Source organism: Lemur catta, chromosome 5 (assembly GCF_020740605.2).
Source record: "Lemur catta isolate mLemCat1 chromosome 5, mLemCat1.pri, whole genome shotgun sequence".
Taxonomy (NCBI): domain Eukaryota; kingdom Metazoa; phylum Chordata; class Mammalia; order Primates; family Lemuridae; genus Lemur; species Lemur catta.
The window spans coordinates 102,846,685-102,865,935 of NC_059132.1; the positions used below are offsets into that span (position 1 = coordinate 102,846,685).

General features: G+C 36.1%; 1 protein-coding gene across 1 annotated transcript in view; it reads right to left on the reverse strand.

Moving 5' to 3' along the window:
- The window catches only part of TENM3 (teneurin transmembrane protein 3), a 437,141-nt gene that overhangs the window by 146,033 nt on the left and 271,857 nt on the right, over nucleotides 1-19,251 (reverse strand). Inside the window, exon 4 of the mRNA XM_045552462.1 lies at nucleotides 13,836-14,074. Coding sequence (XP_045408418.1) covers nucleotides 13,836-14,074 — 239 coding nt within the window. The remainder of the gene's footprint in view (nucleotides 1-13,835; nucleotides 14,075-19,251) is intronic.

Consider the following 19,251-nt stretch of genomic DNA (forward strand, 5'->3'; position numbering starts at 1 on the left):
CCCTACTGGTCTAGACTGTCATTAGGAAAACACAGTTTTCCATAAATTAGCTTTTGTTTTGGATTTCCTGCTGTGTTCACATACATGTTGATGGAATGTGTTAGGCAATATTTTGGCATTCTAATCCATTATTATTTGTTATTAACTTTTAAGGCTAACATTATTTCAAAAATCTATACTTTGCTGACCCAAATATGGTTATTTCAAAATCAATATTTCTTTTGAAGGCTTTCATATTAATATGGATTCTGGTTGTCATTACGGAAAAAGGAAATAACTCTCTTTGTCAACTATAGGATATTTTAATATTCAAAGGAACTGACACTTGATGTAGCAAGATTCTCTGAGCATTACCAAAATAACATTCTGAAATCATAGGCTTTAGGAGCTAACAAGTTTTGGTGGGGGTGGGCATAAGGAATGGCTGCCAATATTTTTTATTTCTGTGCTATTTTTCCTTCCATCCTTTTTTGGAATAATGTCATAACTGGTATAGTAGAACCACACTGGCTATCCAAATATCTTGATGAGAACAGTGATTTAGCTTTGTAGCTTTGTTTCTGCCAGAATATTTGACTCATATTCTTTTATAAATGACAACATTAAAAAATTTTACTTTTAAATTTCATCACATTTTTTCTTTCTTAGCTATGGACATTCAGTGTAAGATATCTATGGATGCCAGAGGAAATGGCGATTCCAGCTGCCCACTGACAGCCAGTGCTAAAGCTGACAAAGGCTCATGAAAATCAAGCTGTTTCTGTCACCGGGGGAATTAAGTTAGGATTTCTAAAACAGACTGTTTTCCTAATGTTTCATTAGTTTTCTCTTGTTTCCAGGGTCTGTTCTCTGAAAGAAAGAAGCATTCATCCTGCAATCTAATGGAAAGAACCAAGTGTTAACCATCACAATCGGCTGCCCAAAGGGGCTAGTCATTACCAATAATGCAGAGAGTATCTGAGGTAACAGTTGTCAACATTAAAGAACGTGGTGAGAAGACCTAGTTCAAGAACACTCAAAATACAGAAGGAAAACATTTACATGATTTGTAGGCTATTCCCTGCTTGCCAAAATACCGAGTTTGCTATTATCATGAAATGTATGTAACCAAGGATTCATTAACGACAGTTATTAGCAGCTTTGCCACTGAAACCCCATGGATCTATCTCATTATTCAAAGGCTTGTAGTACTGACTCAATTTTCATCTGGATTCCTTTCTTCCACAATAGCTTTAAGAACTACATACTATAATACTTTTATGTAACAAATGTTTACGTATGCTATTATCTTAAGCATAAAATTATTTCTTGGCTTGTTTAGACTTTTTAAGAAAATGGTAAAATACGGAACCTGTAAATTACAATTCTTTGCAATTTTAAGATACCTTCATTACCATTATTAAAAGATTCCACTATTAGTGTACTGAGATTCTTAGAGGAATGCTGATATATTCAAATATGGCAAAATTCAGATAAAGAGCACCTTCATAATAGTCCAATTCTCCTCTAAGGGGTTAGGCAGATAATATGATTTGTGTGTGTATGTGTGTGTGTGTGATTGTCAAGTGGAAAATTTAAACAAAATCAATGATCCTTCAGGAATCTAGGCACAGCCGGCTCACGTGATTTGTTGCTCATCACTCATTCACCAGAAATGTAGGGAGCATCTACCTTATCAAGTGCTGCTGCCTGTGAGAAGCAGAGGATTCCACAACACTCTGGATCCTGCAGCCCCTAGGAGGTCAGGGTAGCGCTGACAGCACACCATCGCCCCCGACCCTCTCATCTCACTCCCACGCAGGGCCTGGGCTCCACTTGCTCCTCATTAATATGGGATCACTTGGAGAACAGATTTCCTTAGTTATGACCAACTTATCAGGGGTTATTAATGAATATGTAAGGAGCATTTGTGGAAATACATTTCAGAGCAAAATACAGAAGACGTTGCAGTCTCTGATCCCTGGGAGACTTACTCACGCTGCCAGCCTGCTTCTGTATTTGGTGGTCTCAATCTCCTTTCCTAAAAATAAATGGCCCACTTTCCCACTTTAAACACGTATTGCTTCTCTATATGTGATTCTTTTCTAAGATCATAAAGAATCTCTTTGAAGAAGGAAAAAAAGCATATAAAAATATCTTTACTCTAAAAATAGAAAATGATAAAATTTGTAATTATTTGAAATGGCTGAACTAATATGATCAGGTTTTACATACAAATTCCATGTAACTCACATAGGCTCACTAACTACATCATGTAGTTAGCTTGTTAAAACTAGAAATGTAGTTGATAGAAGATTAAGGATCTAGAATGAAATTCAGGGATCCAATGGAAAAGACCTACAGCATTTCAGTCCCCTCAGCAATGATTCCTATATTTATATTCTAATGTGCTTATTACCCTATCATATAATTGTGACCCTTCTATAATATTATTTTATAAATATTTTGCATTTATGTATTTAATCTCATTTTTCTTTGAAATAATTAAAAAATTTTAATACATTTACTTTAAAAGGAAATGTTGTATTACCTTAAAGGAAAAATCAGTATCTCTTTATGCAAATAGAAGAAAGCAGTAAGAATATATAGTGTAAACTGTAAACAATGCTCTTAAAATATAAGTAGAAATTATTGCCTGCAAAATTACTCTCTATTTGTAAAAGAAGCATTAAAGGCAGGTGTCAAATATATACTAACACCTACTGAGACCTTCCTCATGACGTAATTTGATACAACAAAATAAGAATTCAAAAGGGAATACATTTCTCATTTTGTCATTTAATGTAATTTATTCTCTTGTCCCAGTATCACCTGCAAATTCTTAAATCTTATAAGAAATGATGCTCTACAATACAGTGGGGAAAAGTTCTGGACTTAAAATAAGAAGACCTGGATTATGGTCCCTTTTTAAATATTTACTGGCCCTATGAATAAATAAGTCACTGCTTCTCTGGGCTTAAGAGTTTTCTTTCTAAAAATTGTGAATAATAATATTTACTTTACTAGGTTGTTATAAGAAATAATAATAGCAGCTAAAATTAATTGAACACTTACATCTTTTCAGGCACATTCATTATTTTATTCAATATCTCCCCAAAGCTGTACTGTTTCTAAACCTGTTTATTTTGATGGGGAAACTCAGGTTTATGGAGGTTAAGTGCCCTGCTCAAGATTACATAGCTAGTAAGTGTCAGAGGTGGGATATAAACGCAAATCTAGTTGCTTTGAGAGTCTATACTTATAAGTAGTATTCTAAAAATGTAATATGTGATATGTAAATTTGACATTACATTTTGTCACATAAGATTATGAGATCATTGTGGTAAAGATTACTTTTTACTCATTTTTGTGAATTTAGTATTTAGGAGAGATATTCCATAATTGCTAAGTTTAATGGAATTAAATTGATTGTAATACTGGAAATAATTAAATGTACATACATGTGAAAAACAAACAAAATTTTGAAATCTGCAAAACTACTTGTATCACTTTCTCCCAGAATCAAGAGCTCCACATTCTAGAAATGACCTGCAGCGACAGTCTAGGCAGCCTTGGGTATCCTTCTATCATCCCGGGCAATGTAGGATGAGGCGTGAAAGGCTTCCTCTCCTTTAGGGGCAGGAGGAGGCCATGTACAGCGCTAAGGGGAGAAAGGGCTCCCTAGCGGAGGAGGAAACAGAAAGGATTAGCCTGTGGCTACACGATTAGGGTGAAAAGACAATCCCAAGATACAGCCAGCCAGTGTCACGCCAGGCTTGCTGATGGAGAAGGCCACCCGGAGGGGAGCATTAATTCTCTCTTTGGAAACCTGGATAAGTCACCAGTATGAAACCCAACAGGTCAAACGAAAGACTGGCAGTTCTTACCATTAATGGCACTAAATACTGCCTCAGGAAACACCTTCGTATTATACAAAAGTGGGTCTAGCTAAAAAATGTAATTGTTCTTTGCTTCACTGGATGAAAAAATGCACAATGGGAAGGTCTCAAAGTAACATTCTTTGTACTTCTAGGCCCAACTCAGTAATGGAAATTGGACATGCTGACCTCTTTGGTTATCAAATACAGAGTAACATGACCTTTAGCTCCAAATAGTTTTTGAAATATAGGAACCATACATTCCCCCCCCCATGTATTTTTGATTTCTTCAAATTAGGGTAATAGAGTACTCATGAATATTTGGAAAGAATTCAGAGATCTCTTTTCCTTTAACATTTCTTAAAACATTTCTGGATCTACTTTATAAATAAAATTCTTAAAGCATGTGTGTATATATATATACACACCTAAAATTAAGAGAAAGGAACAAACACAGAAAGAGACTATAAATTCTTACAGCAATTTTAGATTTAGTTACCCAAGATCTCCACAGTAAAATTTCTTTCTACTTTTAGATGTTAACTACAGCAAAGAGTTCTAGCTAAGTCGAAAAAGAAAACTAATAAATACCATAACTTATTTTCTAAGATACATCTAGATTTTGTCTTTATTATATCACAATATATTTATTGGTTTTAATATTCCTGACAATTGATTTCTTGGGTCACACTTAGGTTTATGTGGTAACACTTAGAATTTGTTCCTATGTCAGCATTTGTCAAAACACATAATTCCAGTTATTATTCAGGACTTAGCAGGAAAACATTTCTTGAATGCTCAGACTCAGTAAGTTTTGCTTTTTATACACTCTCCTAGTTTCTTACACTTTTCCTTTTTAAATAGTCATCATGATTGTAATTAATTGCTCAGTGTTTGCATTCTCCAAAAGAGTGTAATCCCTGAGAGGGCAAGGAATGTATTATCTTGTTCACTGCTATCTTTATCGTAGTGTCTGACCCATACTGGTCACTCAATAAATACGTGTTGAATGAATGATGGATGGATGGATGAATGGTCACTTCCTTTTCTTTTTCTGATGGGTGTTCTATTACTAAAGTTACTAATAAAGAAACTTGTTTTAATTAATTTATTTATTTTGTATCTATTTAAAGAGGTATGGTCTGGCTATGTTGCCCTGGCTGGAGTGCACTGGCTATTCACAGGCACAATCATAGTGCACTGCAGCCTCCAACTCCTGGCCTCAAAAGGATCCTCCAGCCTCAGGCTTCTAAGTAGCTGGGACTAAAGGCATGCACCACTGCATCTGGATTTGAAATCTTATTTTTAAGGAAGAAGAACAAGGTGAGCAGTCTATAGACATTCTAAGATGATGTGGGAACAGTAAACTAAGAGTCTATACACATTTGAATTTTCTTTGATATGTTATACTCTAGGGTAAGACCTTTGTTTGAATATAGATTCAATGGAACTGAAAGGTTTTACGCCGAATTCACTCCTAAAAGTCCTAGTAACCTATCAAGTTTTTTAAACTTTATGTTTGCCAGCTACTTTTCCTTTCAATTCTCTGTATGTAGACATTTTTCTCGAAACATGCTGCCCTTAGTACCAATCATGTAAAAGCAAATGACATATGCAACACCAATTAAATATTTATGCAACGCAGCACTGAAATGGTAAATATTGTATTATGCTTTCTACTTGTCGTCAGTCAGGAGATGTTGCTACCTTCTGCCAAAATGATAGCCTAAAACAGAAAACATCACTATATTTTACAGACAAGATATTTATGTCTGGCATCAACTGGAGTTAAGCTGACTTTAAAGGTATTTCTTATCATACTGTCTTTGAATATTTTTCCAAGTCAGGGTGATCCCTATATTTAAATGGTAAAGACTGTTTGTTTAAGTGTAGTATTTTTCATATATTATATACTTTAGTTGATGTCATATCAAGCTAAGAGTAAAATAAATTATTTTTGTGGGGAGATGGGCAGCATACTTTCTACTTTGGTATAACTTCTTGAATTTGGCAGTGATTTCTTTTTTATGTATACTAATAAGTAATAGGATAAACTCAAAACTAAGTATTTTTACCCTGTGCTGATGAAAAACAACAGAATGTATAATGTCCAAAAACTGAGTTTAAATAAACAGTTTTTTTCCACTTTAGGTTCAATTAAGAAGTCACTGATGTGATTATACAGAGTTGACCGTAGAAGGAACTGAATTTTAAGTTACCTCTCAGTCTTTTCTATGATATGCTAGACATAGAAAACTAATATTTCTACAAATTAATAGACTGAGTTCATACTGAAAGTCAGGACAGAGTGTAAACATGTCAAGGTAGCCAAAATTTCTGAGGGTGCTGAAGGAATGTATACATGTGAAAGCAGAATTTCATCCACACAAAGCACTGTTCTCAATAAGGAAAAAATATAACTATCTAGAATGGATTTTTACTAGATTTTCTCCTTTCTGAATTTACAGATGATACAGAGAGCTACAGTAGTAGACTTTATCGAATTACTGTTTTCCTCCTCTCCTAGAGGTAAACTATTTTATTCTGAGCCTTCATTCACCATTGAATGAGGTTTAAATATGTCCTTAATTTCATGTATTCAAGGACAAAATAAAATATTTATATATTGATTCCAAATTTTTAGTTTTACATTTTTCTGTCCTGTAAAATATAAGCAATACATTTATCCACAGTGTGATGAAATTGCATTAGTATTAAAATACTACCATTCCTATCTCAGACAAAATGCATTTTCTGAGTGCAGTGCAACTAAGAGTTAAAAGAAGAAGCTGTAGTGAAAAATGGCATGTAATTCATTGCTTGGCTGTGTTCTATAACCTAATAAAACAGCACTTTTATTACAAAGACATGTCCAAAAAGAAAAAAGAATGTCAAATGCATTTTATTTTGCTATATATATTTAAATGGTTGATTTTTCACAAAGCATAAAGGGTTGGCATATTTTTTCTTCTGACCCTGAGTTGCATATATATAGCTAGTACCACAATCAATTTCAAGGTACAAAGAAAGGTAAAAATGTTCATAAAATGCAAATAGACACAGAAGTAGGACAGATAACTGCTAGGGAATCATAACTGCAATGAACCTGGATTCGACAGGTTATGTTTTGCTAGATCTAGGGAATGCTTATGTTGTTAAACAGCCTTTTTAGCAGACATATCACAACCTCTATTTTAGGAATCAGTTGGTAGCAGCTGTTCGAAGGAAAGAAATAACTACATATGTATTTTTCAAATGAAAAGGAATATTGAAACTTTCAGTAGATTTTCGGTTAGCAATATATGCTACGAAAAACAATGCTGAGTTATTTCTTTCCATTGGGAAATGAGTTAACAATCTACTCCCTTAAAAAAATTCATATATTTGTGGAAAAAATATTGGGGTATTGGAAAGAAATAGAAAGTTACTGTGAAGGGATACAGGATTTCTCTTTTGGAAATGATGGAAATGTTTTAAAATTGTGATGATAGATGCAAAATTCTGTGAATATACTAAACACCAGTGAATTGTATACTTTAAATGGATGAACTGCACAGTATGTGAATTATATCTCAATAAAGCTGTCATATGCAAAAAAAATCTTCTGCTGTCAAATGAATTACTGGTTGGAAAAAAACTGGCCAAAAGGGTAAAAAATTGAGAACATATTACTAGTATAATATATTCTGATAAGATTTTTGTTTTCACTAGTGTTCCTTAAATTTAAAAAACATGTGTAAATGCCTTTGGTGCTACTGTACATGGAGAAATTCTTTGACATTGCCTGGCAGTAAATGTTCATGAAGTTAAAGGTCCATAATGCATGACCTCAGTTACAGTTTTAATTGGTATAATTCCAGCATTTATTATGATCTGTATTTAATAATGTTTTAATACTGTTTATGCTTCATGATGAGATTTCTGGGCATTCTTCTATGTGTAGAACATAAAAACTTCAGGTTATCTTCTACCCAGAAGAGAGAGCCTTCAGTGAGTAAAGAACAAAAATCAAGACTCCTACTCATTCCACAGCTGCGAACAGAAGCAGGAGTAACAGCAAGCAAAAGACTATCTCCTTTTTACCCATTCTTTGGTGAACAACTGCTGGTTATTGCTTATCATTAAAATGTTCTTATTTTAGAGCAGAAAAAAGAATGAGTATATTAAGGTTTAGAAAAGTGGGACAGGTATTTTTTTGATGGGCCTGTATCACTAACAATTGTCACTGAATTTAACATTTGTGGTTAGAAATCAGTAGGATTTTCATTGTGTAAGGCACAAATTAAGGGTTACTGTATTAGAGAAGGATTTTAATTGGGGGCTCAGTAATATAAAGAAAATCATAATGTGATCCTGTTGAAAGGAAGTTTGCCACATGTACATTTGGTTTTTTTTTAATTGAGATATGAAAAATCATGGCTATCTATTCTATTATGCGTCCGCTAAGGTTTCTCAATTCTGCTCACTCCTCCATCCCAACAGGCTCTCATGATCTCCCATTTATGGCTCATTTTCTAACAGGTTGTCTAGACTTGTGCTGTCCAAATGGTAGCTATGAGCCACATGCAGCTGTTGAGTTCAAATTAATGAAAAATAATAAAATTTAAACTTTAGTTCCTTAAATGTATTAGTCACATTTCAAATACTCAATAGCCCCATGTGTCTCGTGGCTTCTAAACTGCACAGTGTAGAAATAGAACATTTCTATCATCGAATGGAACATGTGACAGCATCAGCCTAGACCCTTTCTACTCCAGTTGTGGTCTATGGAGCACAGCAGCATCACCGGGAGCCTGCTGGAAACACAAAACCTGAGTTCTCACTTTGGATCTGCTAAATCAGAATATGCATTTTAACAAGGTCCCCAGGGGATGCCTAGGCACACAGATGTTTGAAAAGCACAAGTCTGGACTTCCTTTCATCATACTGCCTCCACGTCTGGAACGCCACTAAAACAATCTTTCAAAAACATACATGTGATTCATTTTCACTCCTATGCTTATATTTCTTCAATTTCTTCCCTATTTTCAGTTCTTCAAAAAACTCATGAGAGGTAGCATTGCGTAATGGGGGCCTTGATAGTTTCCAGGCCAGTCTCCCTCATTTACAGTAGGTGTGACTTTAGGCAAGGGACCTCTCTAAGCAACAGATTCCCTGTTTGTTAAACGAAGAGAACTCATGGAGTTTCTTCATGAAAATTAAATGTAAATTACACACAAAGCTTTGAGCACAATGCCAGGGACAGTGAACATTCCACACGCACCACTGTAGGTATCGCACGTGTCTCCTCCGTGCTGTTCCGTGGATGACCTCTTCTCAAGCTGATCTCTCATTAATCATTTTGGCACTGGGTGAACTCTTCCTCTTTGTCTTTCAAGCTCCAGGTCAAGCGTCACCTGCTAGATCAAGTCTTTCTCCAATATCTTCAGCTAAACATGGGTATTTTCCTTCTTTTCTATTTTTTTTAACTCATGAAGCTCCTATAAAATCATGTACTGTTGAAAACATGTTTTATGCATGTTTTTATCACTTGACTATGAGCTTCTAGAACAAAGAGCTAATTTGAACCTCTAACATCTATCAAAGTGATCAAAAAAATGACTATGATTACTGAAAAACCGTAAGAATCAGAACAAATTTAAACACATTTTAAAAATAATACTTATATTAAAGAAGGACTTTATAGGTATGGCACAAAAGCCAGAAATTGTAAAGAAAAAACTGATAAATTTGACTACTTAAAAATGTCTTGTGGAGTATAACAAAAATGACTATAATCAAAGTTAATAATAAATTGGAAAAATATATAACATATGTGACAAAAGATGCATATCCTTAATAAAAAAAGTTCTGGCAAATCAAAAAAAAAAAAAAAAAAAAAAAAAAGGAAAAAAGCCCCAACAGAAAAATGGAGACTATTCACAGACACAAAAAGAAATACAAATGGCAATAAATATATGAAAAGATATTCAGCAATACTAGTAATAAATTAAGAAAACAGTAAAAAGTTTTAACCTAAGAGGCTGGCAAAGGTTAAAAATGCTGGTAATAAAGTATATAGATACAGATATTGAGAATAACTAGCATTGGTGGTTATGCAAACTGACAGTAATGTTGCCATGGGTTGCAGAATTTAAAACATGCCCATGGGCACAGCAAGTTTCTTTTAAAGAATTTATAACAATAAAAAATTTAATCAAATGGACACACATGCACATACAAACACATATGCAGTCACATGCATAAGCAAATAGTCATTGCATTTGAGGGCACTGGTTAATTAAAAATAGCTACTAAGGCCAGGAGTGGTGGTTCCTGCCTGTAATCCCAGCACTTTGGAAGGCCAAGGAAGGAGGATCACTTGAGGCCAGGATTTTCAGACCAGCCTGGGTGACAGAGAGAGACCCTGTCTCTACAAAAAAATGAAAAGAAAAAAAAATTATCCAGGACCAGTGGTGCGCATCTGTAGTCCCAGCTACTTGCAAGACTGAGGCAGGAAGATCACTTGAGCCCACGAGTTCAAGGCTGTGGTGAGCTATGATTGCCTCACTGCACTCTAGCCTGGGTGACAGAGTAAGACCCCTATCTCAAGAAAAAAAAATAGCCACTAAATAAAATTATATAGATGATGTATAATGAATGAAAAGCAAGAAAAGCCTGGTATAAAATACATTTAAAAATGAGAACCTCTAGCTGTACGTATATGTAAAAATACATGGAAAGGTATATACCAAAAAGTTAATGGGTACCTATGGATTGTGGGATTACAATTAATTTCCACTTTCTTTTTAGGCCTTTTGTCTCTGAAATTTTGACAGAAATAGAAAAAACCTTTGCCTCCCTCCCTCTCACTTCCTTTCTTTTAGAAGCTATTCACCTTGTCTATCCTGAGAGAACTTGATCTTAGAGAACAGACATGTTAAATCTACAGTCTCATAACTTCTCATATTCCTGGAAGGTGAGACAGAAAATTCTAGAATGGAAAAAATTCCTCAACTTTTTTTCTTACTTAAGTCTTAGGCTTTTACCTTATATAACAGTCAATATGAGAGAAGGGGACCTCTAAAGGAGTGGGGAAAAAAGTTTTAGGATGGCTGTATTTCTTTCTTTTTTTTTTTTTTTGAGACAGAGTCTCACTTTGTTGCCCAGGCTAGAGTGAGTGCCGTGGCATCAGCCTAGCTCACAGCAACCTCAGACTCCTGGGCTTAAGCGATCCTACTGCCTCAGCCTCCCGAGTAGCTGGGACTACAGGCATGAGCCACCATGCCCGGCTAATTTTTTTGTATATATATTTTTAGTTGGCCAGATAATTTCTTTCTATTTTTGGTAGAGACGGGGTCTCACTCTTGCTCAGGCTGGTCTCGAACTCCTGACCTCGAGCGATCCACCCGCCTCGGCCTCCCAGAGCTAGGATTACAGGCGTGAGCCACCGCGCCCGGCCTAGGATGGCTGTATTTCTGTTAAAAGTGATGAGGTCAATCTGACATTGGTTTTCCCATTGATTCTGGGGTTTATCAGACTGATCTGGCTGCAGAGGCAAGTGTTTCTTTTCTCCCTCTCTGCTATACACACACTTAATAGCAAAGGACAACCTTCCCGGGGAGAAGTATCCTATTCTTTTTTCCCCCAAGGGTAAAGGCAACGTCTCTAATCCAAAAAGATTTATCATGTTAACTGATGAAAAAATGAACTTTTTTTTACCTGATTAAAAGTAAAATCATTGTGTTAGTCATTTAAATGCAGGAAGATCCATGAAAATTCTAAGCAGATGTGTTTAATTAAAGTGATAAAAGTATGAGACAATTCTTTGATGATGAAAGTAATTTTTGCCAGATAACATTGGGATTGTATCTCCTTAATTCCTAGCACAATAACTAGATCAAAACAAATGTTCAATAAATATCTGTTGAACTGAAAAGAGTACATGAGTATATTAACTAGATAATTTGCATGTTTCCATGTGGAGAAAAATAAAAGCAAAGGGAAATGTTTCTGACCGTGGTACCACCAGGAATAAGTAGGATGCTAATTACTACACAGTAAAGGCAGGCAATTAGAAAAAAAAGGAAATTTTGAGTTTCTACTTACAAGGATGATACTAAGTTATATTCACTAATGGATCCTTGAAAACAGTACAAGTCTCAAGAGTAGCAGTGACCTGATCAGACATTAAAATGCTATTTTCCCTGCCAGTCACACCATGAAAATAAAATTAAGAGGCATTAGAACCGATATTCAAAATATTTAACAACTGGAAGGATGCAGGCACTTACCAATCAGAAAGGACGCCCAACCAATCAACCAGACACTGAATTCTGGCCTTGCACAATATTTATCTATCTGACATGCACTACAGTTAAAAAGAATCCCCTATAAACACATATGCTTAATTTATTACATCCCATTTATGACCAATGCATTTCAGAACCACTAAAATTCTTTAGCAGCGCACTTCTGACAGATGCAAATAATTTATACAGTTAACTGGAAGAGGATCTCTTAACGGCTGGATGTTTTCTAATTGAATACTAGAAATTTGTCTCTGAATGCTGATTTTTGTTGTAAAATTACTCATTCACTTTGAGTGTTATGAAATAGCATAGTTTTGTTTCAGTAAGGTGTGATGTTGGTCAATGACAATTCCTTTGGTATCTGGTTTGACCATTTTTATAAACAAGAAGTTAACTTAGATTAAAAAAGGACAAAAAGGTTTCATCTTGCTTTCACGTGTGACTGATGGGTAGTGGCTGTCTGAGGTACTATAATGGGGCACTGTGATGAAGATAATGAGGATATACCCATGGCCGGTAGGAAAGAGTGCTCTGAATTAGTGATGTATTCCATGGTCAGAGAATTGAAAATAAGACTAGGTAACATGCCGCATAGTTGCCATCCCCACTCAACTGTCTCTAAAGTTCTCTCATGCTCTCCGATTCTATTTTTCCATTAAATATTGAGACTCAAAATGGTTATTTCACTTTCCAAAGTACATAATTTATAACTAAGGAGTATTGTAGCTAATGGTAGACACTGGTTCACTGCAAAAGCATCACTACTATTCTATATACAGCTCTGTAATACTCTTATTCAGTTATAGAATTTCATGGGGCATCACAAATTGCTTTGTAAACTTGAGGATGCATCACTGGCTACTGTTCTTGGTAGATAAACCACAAAGCCTGTGATTTATCTCAGTGGACACCATTAGCACTTCAATGTGGTAGGCTTTTCCCTACACTTAGAAGAAGATCAAAGTATGATGTGGTCATTTCTGGCATTTTAAAAAGCAATTTCCAGCAGTTTGAATGCTCAAAGATGTTATGAAATAGTTAAATAAAAGGAATGTTTACAACTTCTATTAGTAGCTTCCATTATTTGGGTGACTATTAAATGAAAAACATGATCAATAAATACTACATCAGAAGAGATGCAAAAATCCACATATATGAATGAGTATAGAATCCATTCATCGTTTTACAGATGCCTAGTCCTCTGGGGTGTGTTCCTGAGTGCAAGATGATGGCCCTGAGTGATGAGTTTTACATTTAGATGGCTGAGAGAGCCAAGAGACGTGTAATATCACAAGTTGCAGAGAGCTCCCTATTGAGTATGCACCAAAGGAAATTCCTGCACCGCGTTCATTACTACAAGCACATAGATTATTCTGTGTACATGAGATGTCACAGAACTATCCATGTTTCACAAGGAATAACTCAAACACAAATGTACGCTGTAGTTTGTGTCCAAGAATATACCCACTCTTCATGGAAATGAACTACCTACAAAGCCAGTTTTTCTATTTATCTACATCTGCTGAAGATTACTTAAAATACTTTACGATTTATAATATATTGTTACCAACCCCTCCCCCAAAATATAACCTCCTAATATACTTCTCAACCAATTAAATATATAAAATAAAACAGTATAATAATGTCCTAATTTACAGACAAAATAATTAGCAAAACTTGTTCTTACCTATAAAATAAGACAGGAGTATTGCCAGGAGCACTGAAACCCCTACAGCACACAGTGCAGTACATTTCCAGCTACAATACTTCGAAGACTTCTTGAATTTAAAAGCACTTCTTGATAGAGTGTTTCTAGGCAGTGGCCGAGTAGGCGGCGAGTAAACAGAGCCAGATGCCATTGTGTATCCTGGGGTTGCCGTACTGAACAGTGGCGTCGTCCCTGTTCCTGTTTTGAATAGGAAATGCCTGTAGAAAGGAGAATGGCATCATGAGACACAGGTATGTTAAAATGAGAGACAGAGACAGCTATGTTTTAGGTCTCATCTCTTTCTGTCTCTGTTTTGCACACACACTCTCTTTTTTACCATTTACCTTATAATTTTAAAAAATTAAAATTAAGGAAATATTTTAACCACAGAACCCAACTCATAAAAACGACTCTAATGAAAGAGACTGATTTTTAATGTATATGAAGGATTTATACATACAAATGATTACTGTCCCTTCCAGCAGACATCTGGAGAGCCTATAAAATTATTCTAACTATATCATTACCCAAACAAAACCATTTTGAAACTTCTGTTGATGAACTCCCTTAAGAGCATTTTCACAATTTGCACAAGAAAACTAGTCTTGTTACTTGCTAGCTACATGGGTATGTAACACTTTGTGGGAAAACGCACTCATATACACAAGTACGCAGGATCATGCTGGCGTTCTGCAGACAGATTTATTTTCTGGATGTCTGTGGAAACATTCTCACCCTAGCTTGCTCCCCAACTAATGAGTACTATCAGGTTTGGCCACAGGCAGCTGGTCAATTCTCAAACCATTTTATTTTTAGCTTACCTCAAATGTAATCAGGAAGGTAAATCTCCTGGGGGGGGGGTGGAGAGTAATCACAGAACACTCTAAAACCAAACCTGAATAAATGCTGGGGTCAGTGAAGCAGGTTTTAGATCAAATACAGAAAGATTCCCTAACAACTGAGCCACACAATGGGGGAGCACAATGGCTTTAAAAGTTGTACGCTCTCTTATCTTAAAATGTTTAAGCAGAAATTGAACGGTCACAAGAAAAGAGCACTGTAGAAGGAATGCTTTAGGAAGGATGACTAATTTTAAGATTCCTATTAACAATAAAATTCTCAAATTTCAACAATGTACCACATGCTTCATGGTTTACGTTTAATATTATGCTGGTAACTTATAGCATATTCAGTTTGCGTCCTAACATGCATTATTATGCTTCCTTCTAATACATCGAATGAAGCCAACAGACTGTGCTCGCTCCTTCACACGCAGGAGATTTTATTAATATATGTCTGTGAGTATGCCACTCTGGTATGGTATGGTATTTATGCAAGATAATTTTAAATGGTAAATATTAATAGCTAAATACTTTCAATTTTAATATCCATGTAGTTATTTTACTGTGTAATAGGGAAAGATTGAATATATCAAACAAGTTAAGGGGTTAATAGGACAGAATTGGGAAGCTAAACTGCCAAGGTTCAAATTCTACTTTACTACTACTAGGTATGTGTCCTGGGATAAGTTATTTAACCTCTCTATTTTGGTTTCTTAATTTGGAAAATGGGGATAGTAACAGTATCTCCCTCACACGGTTATTATGAGGCTTAAATGAGTTAATATTGATCGTGAAGTGCCTGGAATACACCAAGCTTTCCATAAGTATTCAATAAATAAAAGAGGAATAAAACTCATGATTTAATGTATATTATTGCTTAGAAAAGGCAAAATAAGTATTTAAGCTACAAAGAACTAACAGAGTAGGGAACCTGTGGCCTTCTGATTTCAAGATTGTTCTTTTTTAAGCACCAAAGGAGGAAAGAAAACCTTCATTGTTCACTGCTGCACCCCTTTTAATAAAAACATTTGTTCTGTAAAATTTAGATTCAGTCAAAAATCCACACTCAAGGATCCAGAAAGCCATGTGTGGCCCGAAGGCCACAGGTTCCCCAACCCATAATGTGGTCCTAGGAACCCTCAGGTTTTTTTCCATCTGTAAAAAACACGGCACTAATGATTTACTGTTCTTACAGGATTATAAACCAGCTAATGTATCCAAAAAATGCTTCGTCAACCACAACATCAGAACAGATGCAAATAAGTTACTACTTCCATAAATTATACTAGCGACTATATTGTGAACCTGTTTCCCCCATTGAATTACTTTATAAAATGAATTTAAAAGTTTATAGCCTGAATTAAGTGATATACTGGAGGCAGAATTAGTATCTCCTACCATAATCATACTCAGCGTGGTTATTAAGGGCTCAGGAACTAGACTGTCTGGCTTCCAACGCAGACTTCACCTATAATTAGCTGCATGATGTTTGTGAAGTTACTCAAATTTTCTGCATCTTGGTTTTATCATTTGCAAAATGGGCACATAGTAATACCTACTTCATAGGTGTTTTCTGAGGATTAAATGAAGTCATACATACAAAGTGTTTATGTTAGTATCCAGCACAAGGGAAGTGCTCAATAAACATCACTATTTATTATGCTGCCCAAATTCACATATCAGAACCTACATTCCAAAAGGCCAAAAATTATCATTTGAAGGCTTTAAATCTCAATTCAAAATGTAACACCATCAAAACCAATGTGTATGAAATTAATTCCCCAGTTTACAAATTTGATACAGGTGACTCTCCACACTGGTATGTACTCTGGAAGAAAAGATGGATTCTATCATGCCAAGAAGTAATCTGATCATTTAGATAAGGTGCCAGCAAACTTTTTCTATAAAGGACCAGAGAGTAAATATTTTAGGCTTTTCCAGCTATATTGTTGAACTCTGCTGTTATATCATGAAATCAGCCATAGACAATAAATAAATATTTCTGTTCCAATAAAATTTTATTTACGGATATTAAAATTTTAGAATTTCATAGAATTTTTCCATGTCATTTTCTTTTTTTTTTTTTCATGTTGTCCATTTTTTAAAGGTATAAAAAAACATTCTTTGCTCATAAGCAGTACCAAAACAGGTGGCAGGGCTGGATGTGGCCTGTGAACTGTAGTTGGCCCCTGATTTACATTATCACTATCTTTAGGATTGTACACGAAGAGTGAGAAAGAGGCAAAACACCATTGAAAAGGAGCTGTAAAAAGCAGCCCAAAGGAGGTATAAGCACTCCTCTTGGAGAAGGTGGGACAGATCTATGTAATTGGACAGAGATCCTACTATTATCTTTTCGGAAGTTCCACCCTAAAAAGTCCTGGAATACGCTAGAGCATACGTTTCACAGGGGCAGTACTTTGCCAAGCATAGTAAAGGGATTGATATTTCCCATGAATGTGAAACAATTCGCTATGTTAGTGTACAGAGCGGGCTTTAGCATCAGCTCGGGTTTGGATGGCCACTCCGGGTATCACTACTGACTTGTACTAGCTATGCATTGTGTCAGCTTCATCAACACCAATAATAATAACTGCCTTTTCCTGAGTACTTCCTAAATGCTGTGGACTGTTATTTTATTAAATTTTCACCATAATGCTGTGAAGGACAAAATGACTATTTGTATTCCTTCCTTCATCCTCCAAGTCTCAGCTTAGATGTTACTACCTGATCACCCAATCCGAAGCCCTATTCCCTTCACTCTCCATCGTACTGCCACATTCATTTTCTTCAAAGTGCTTATTACAGTCCGCTATCTTGTTATTTATTTACTTGTGTGGTGGGTTAAATTTTTAAAATGCTATTTAAAGTGTTTATTTTTACTCCTGTTTTTTTTTACCTTTCTGTGTTTGCCACATCTCTCAATTCCAGCAGTTGTTTTATTTCATTGCCTCCGGGAGAAATGAGGTAAGATGAGTCTCTTGTTGGTTTTCTAAAGCCCAGACCACTGGGTGAAATGGAGTGGCCTGGGGTATAACCAGAAGGCTTGGGAGGAAAATGGTGTGAGGGAAAAAACACGTTTCCCTCCAGACTAGGAGAGTATCTTCAGGCTAGCAGCAGGTGGAGATCCCCAGGGGAGCTGATGAGAGCAGAGGATTCTCATCATTTTTTATGGGCAGCATCCTGGGGAAGGAGCAAGACTCCAAGAAGTCTGAGGCTCTTTCTACTACTTCCATGTCCTGCTAGAGGGTACAGGAATAGCAGAGAGAGCGACCCGACACAGCCATGCAGATAGAAACAAGCAACACTCAAGTAGCAATGGGAAGGTAGGCCCACGGCCAATGGCAGATTCCCTCGCCTTGTTTCTTGGTACCATGAAAACCCTCTGGAGGAAAGTCGAAATCAAGAGGATTTGGGATATACCCCAAATATCTAAAAGAAATAGAGTTTAGAAAGTAAAGGTTCCCCTTAGTCAATAAAATATCTCATTTTATCAAGGGCTAGGATGAGAGAAACAAAGGGGAATGGCTGAGAGCAGAGGGACTGACTGTGTCCCAGGGACAAAGGACAGCCCTGTCCTTTTCTATAGGCTGAGTCCTAGAGAAGCAGACACTGCAGAATGGACTGAGGGGGCCCGGGGGCAGAGGAAATCTGTGCCTTAAATCACAGACAACGAACTGAGGAGATAATAGGATCCCCCAAAGAAATTAATGCATGAAGTATCTAGGTAATGCAGTTACAGAGAGCCTCACTGAGATTTCTATGTCTCAGCATAATTTTTAAGAAGCAGAATTACTTCCATAGCTACAAGAATAGCATAGACATGGTAGAGTGCACCACTGGACCTGAACGGGCCTCACATAGAGGAAGGAAGGCTACCTCAGCAATAACGTGGATTAATAATGAACAAAACAGCCTGAACACTCGATGTCTTGGCAGAGAAGACCCAAACACCAGATGCTCCCTGCTGTGCTGAGAGTATCATGTAAGGGGATGGGGCAGGAGAGGGAGGGACCCAAAATGTCTAAAGGGAAGTTTCTAGGAATGAGGGCTTAAAATACACAAAAATACAAAAAAACCCTTTGTATCTCTAGTTGATGGACTAAGAATGACATATCCACCACACAAATCTATTGTTTGTCTTCTCCATGAAGTCTTATTCACCTTTGTATTTCCAGGATTTAAAAAAAGTTCTTGGCACATACTAGTTGCTCAATAAATATGCGTAAAATAACATGGTAACCACTGTGCAGATGAGGAAGGTGCGTCTCACAGAAATTAAGTACCTTGGCCAAGAAGCCACAGCTAATAAATACATAAAATCATAAAATACATAAGATAAAAATAAATAAAGTTGGAAATTATAGGGACCAAAATGAAGAGCACCATCGGGAAATGTGTTATAGCTTTATTCAAAGTAGGTTAAGTCATTTCCCAATGGGAGATGGGATTTGAACCCGAGCCTACGGGACTCTGAAGATTATGATCTTACCCACAACATGTGAATACCTTGTGCAAGACAATGAGTCTGACAGATGCTGACTTCAAATCAG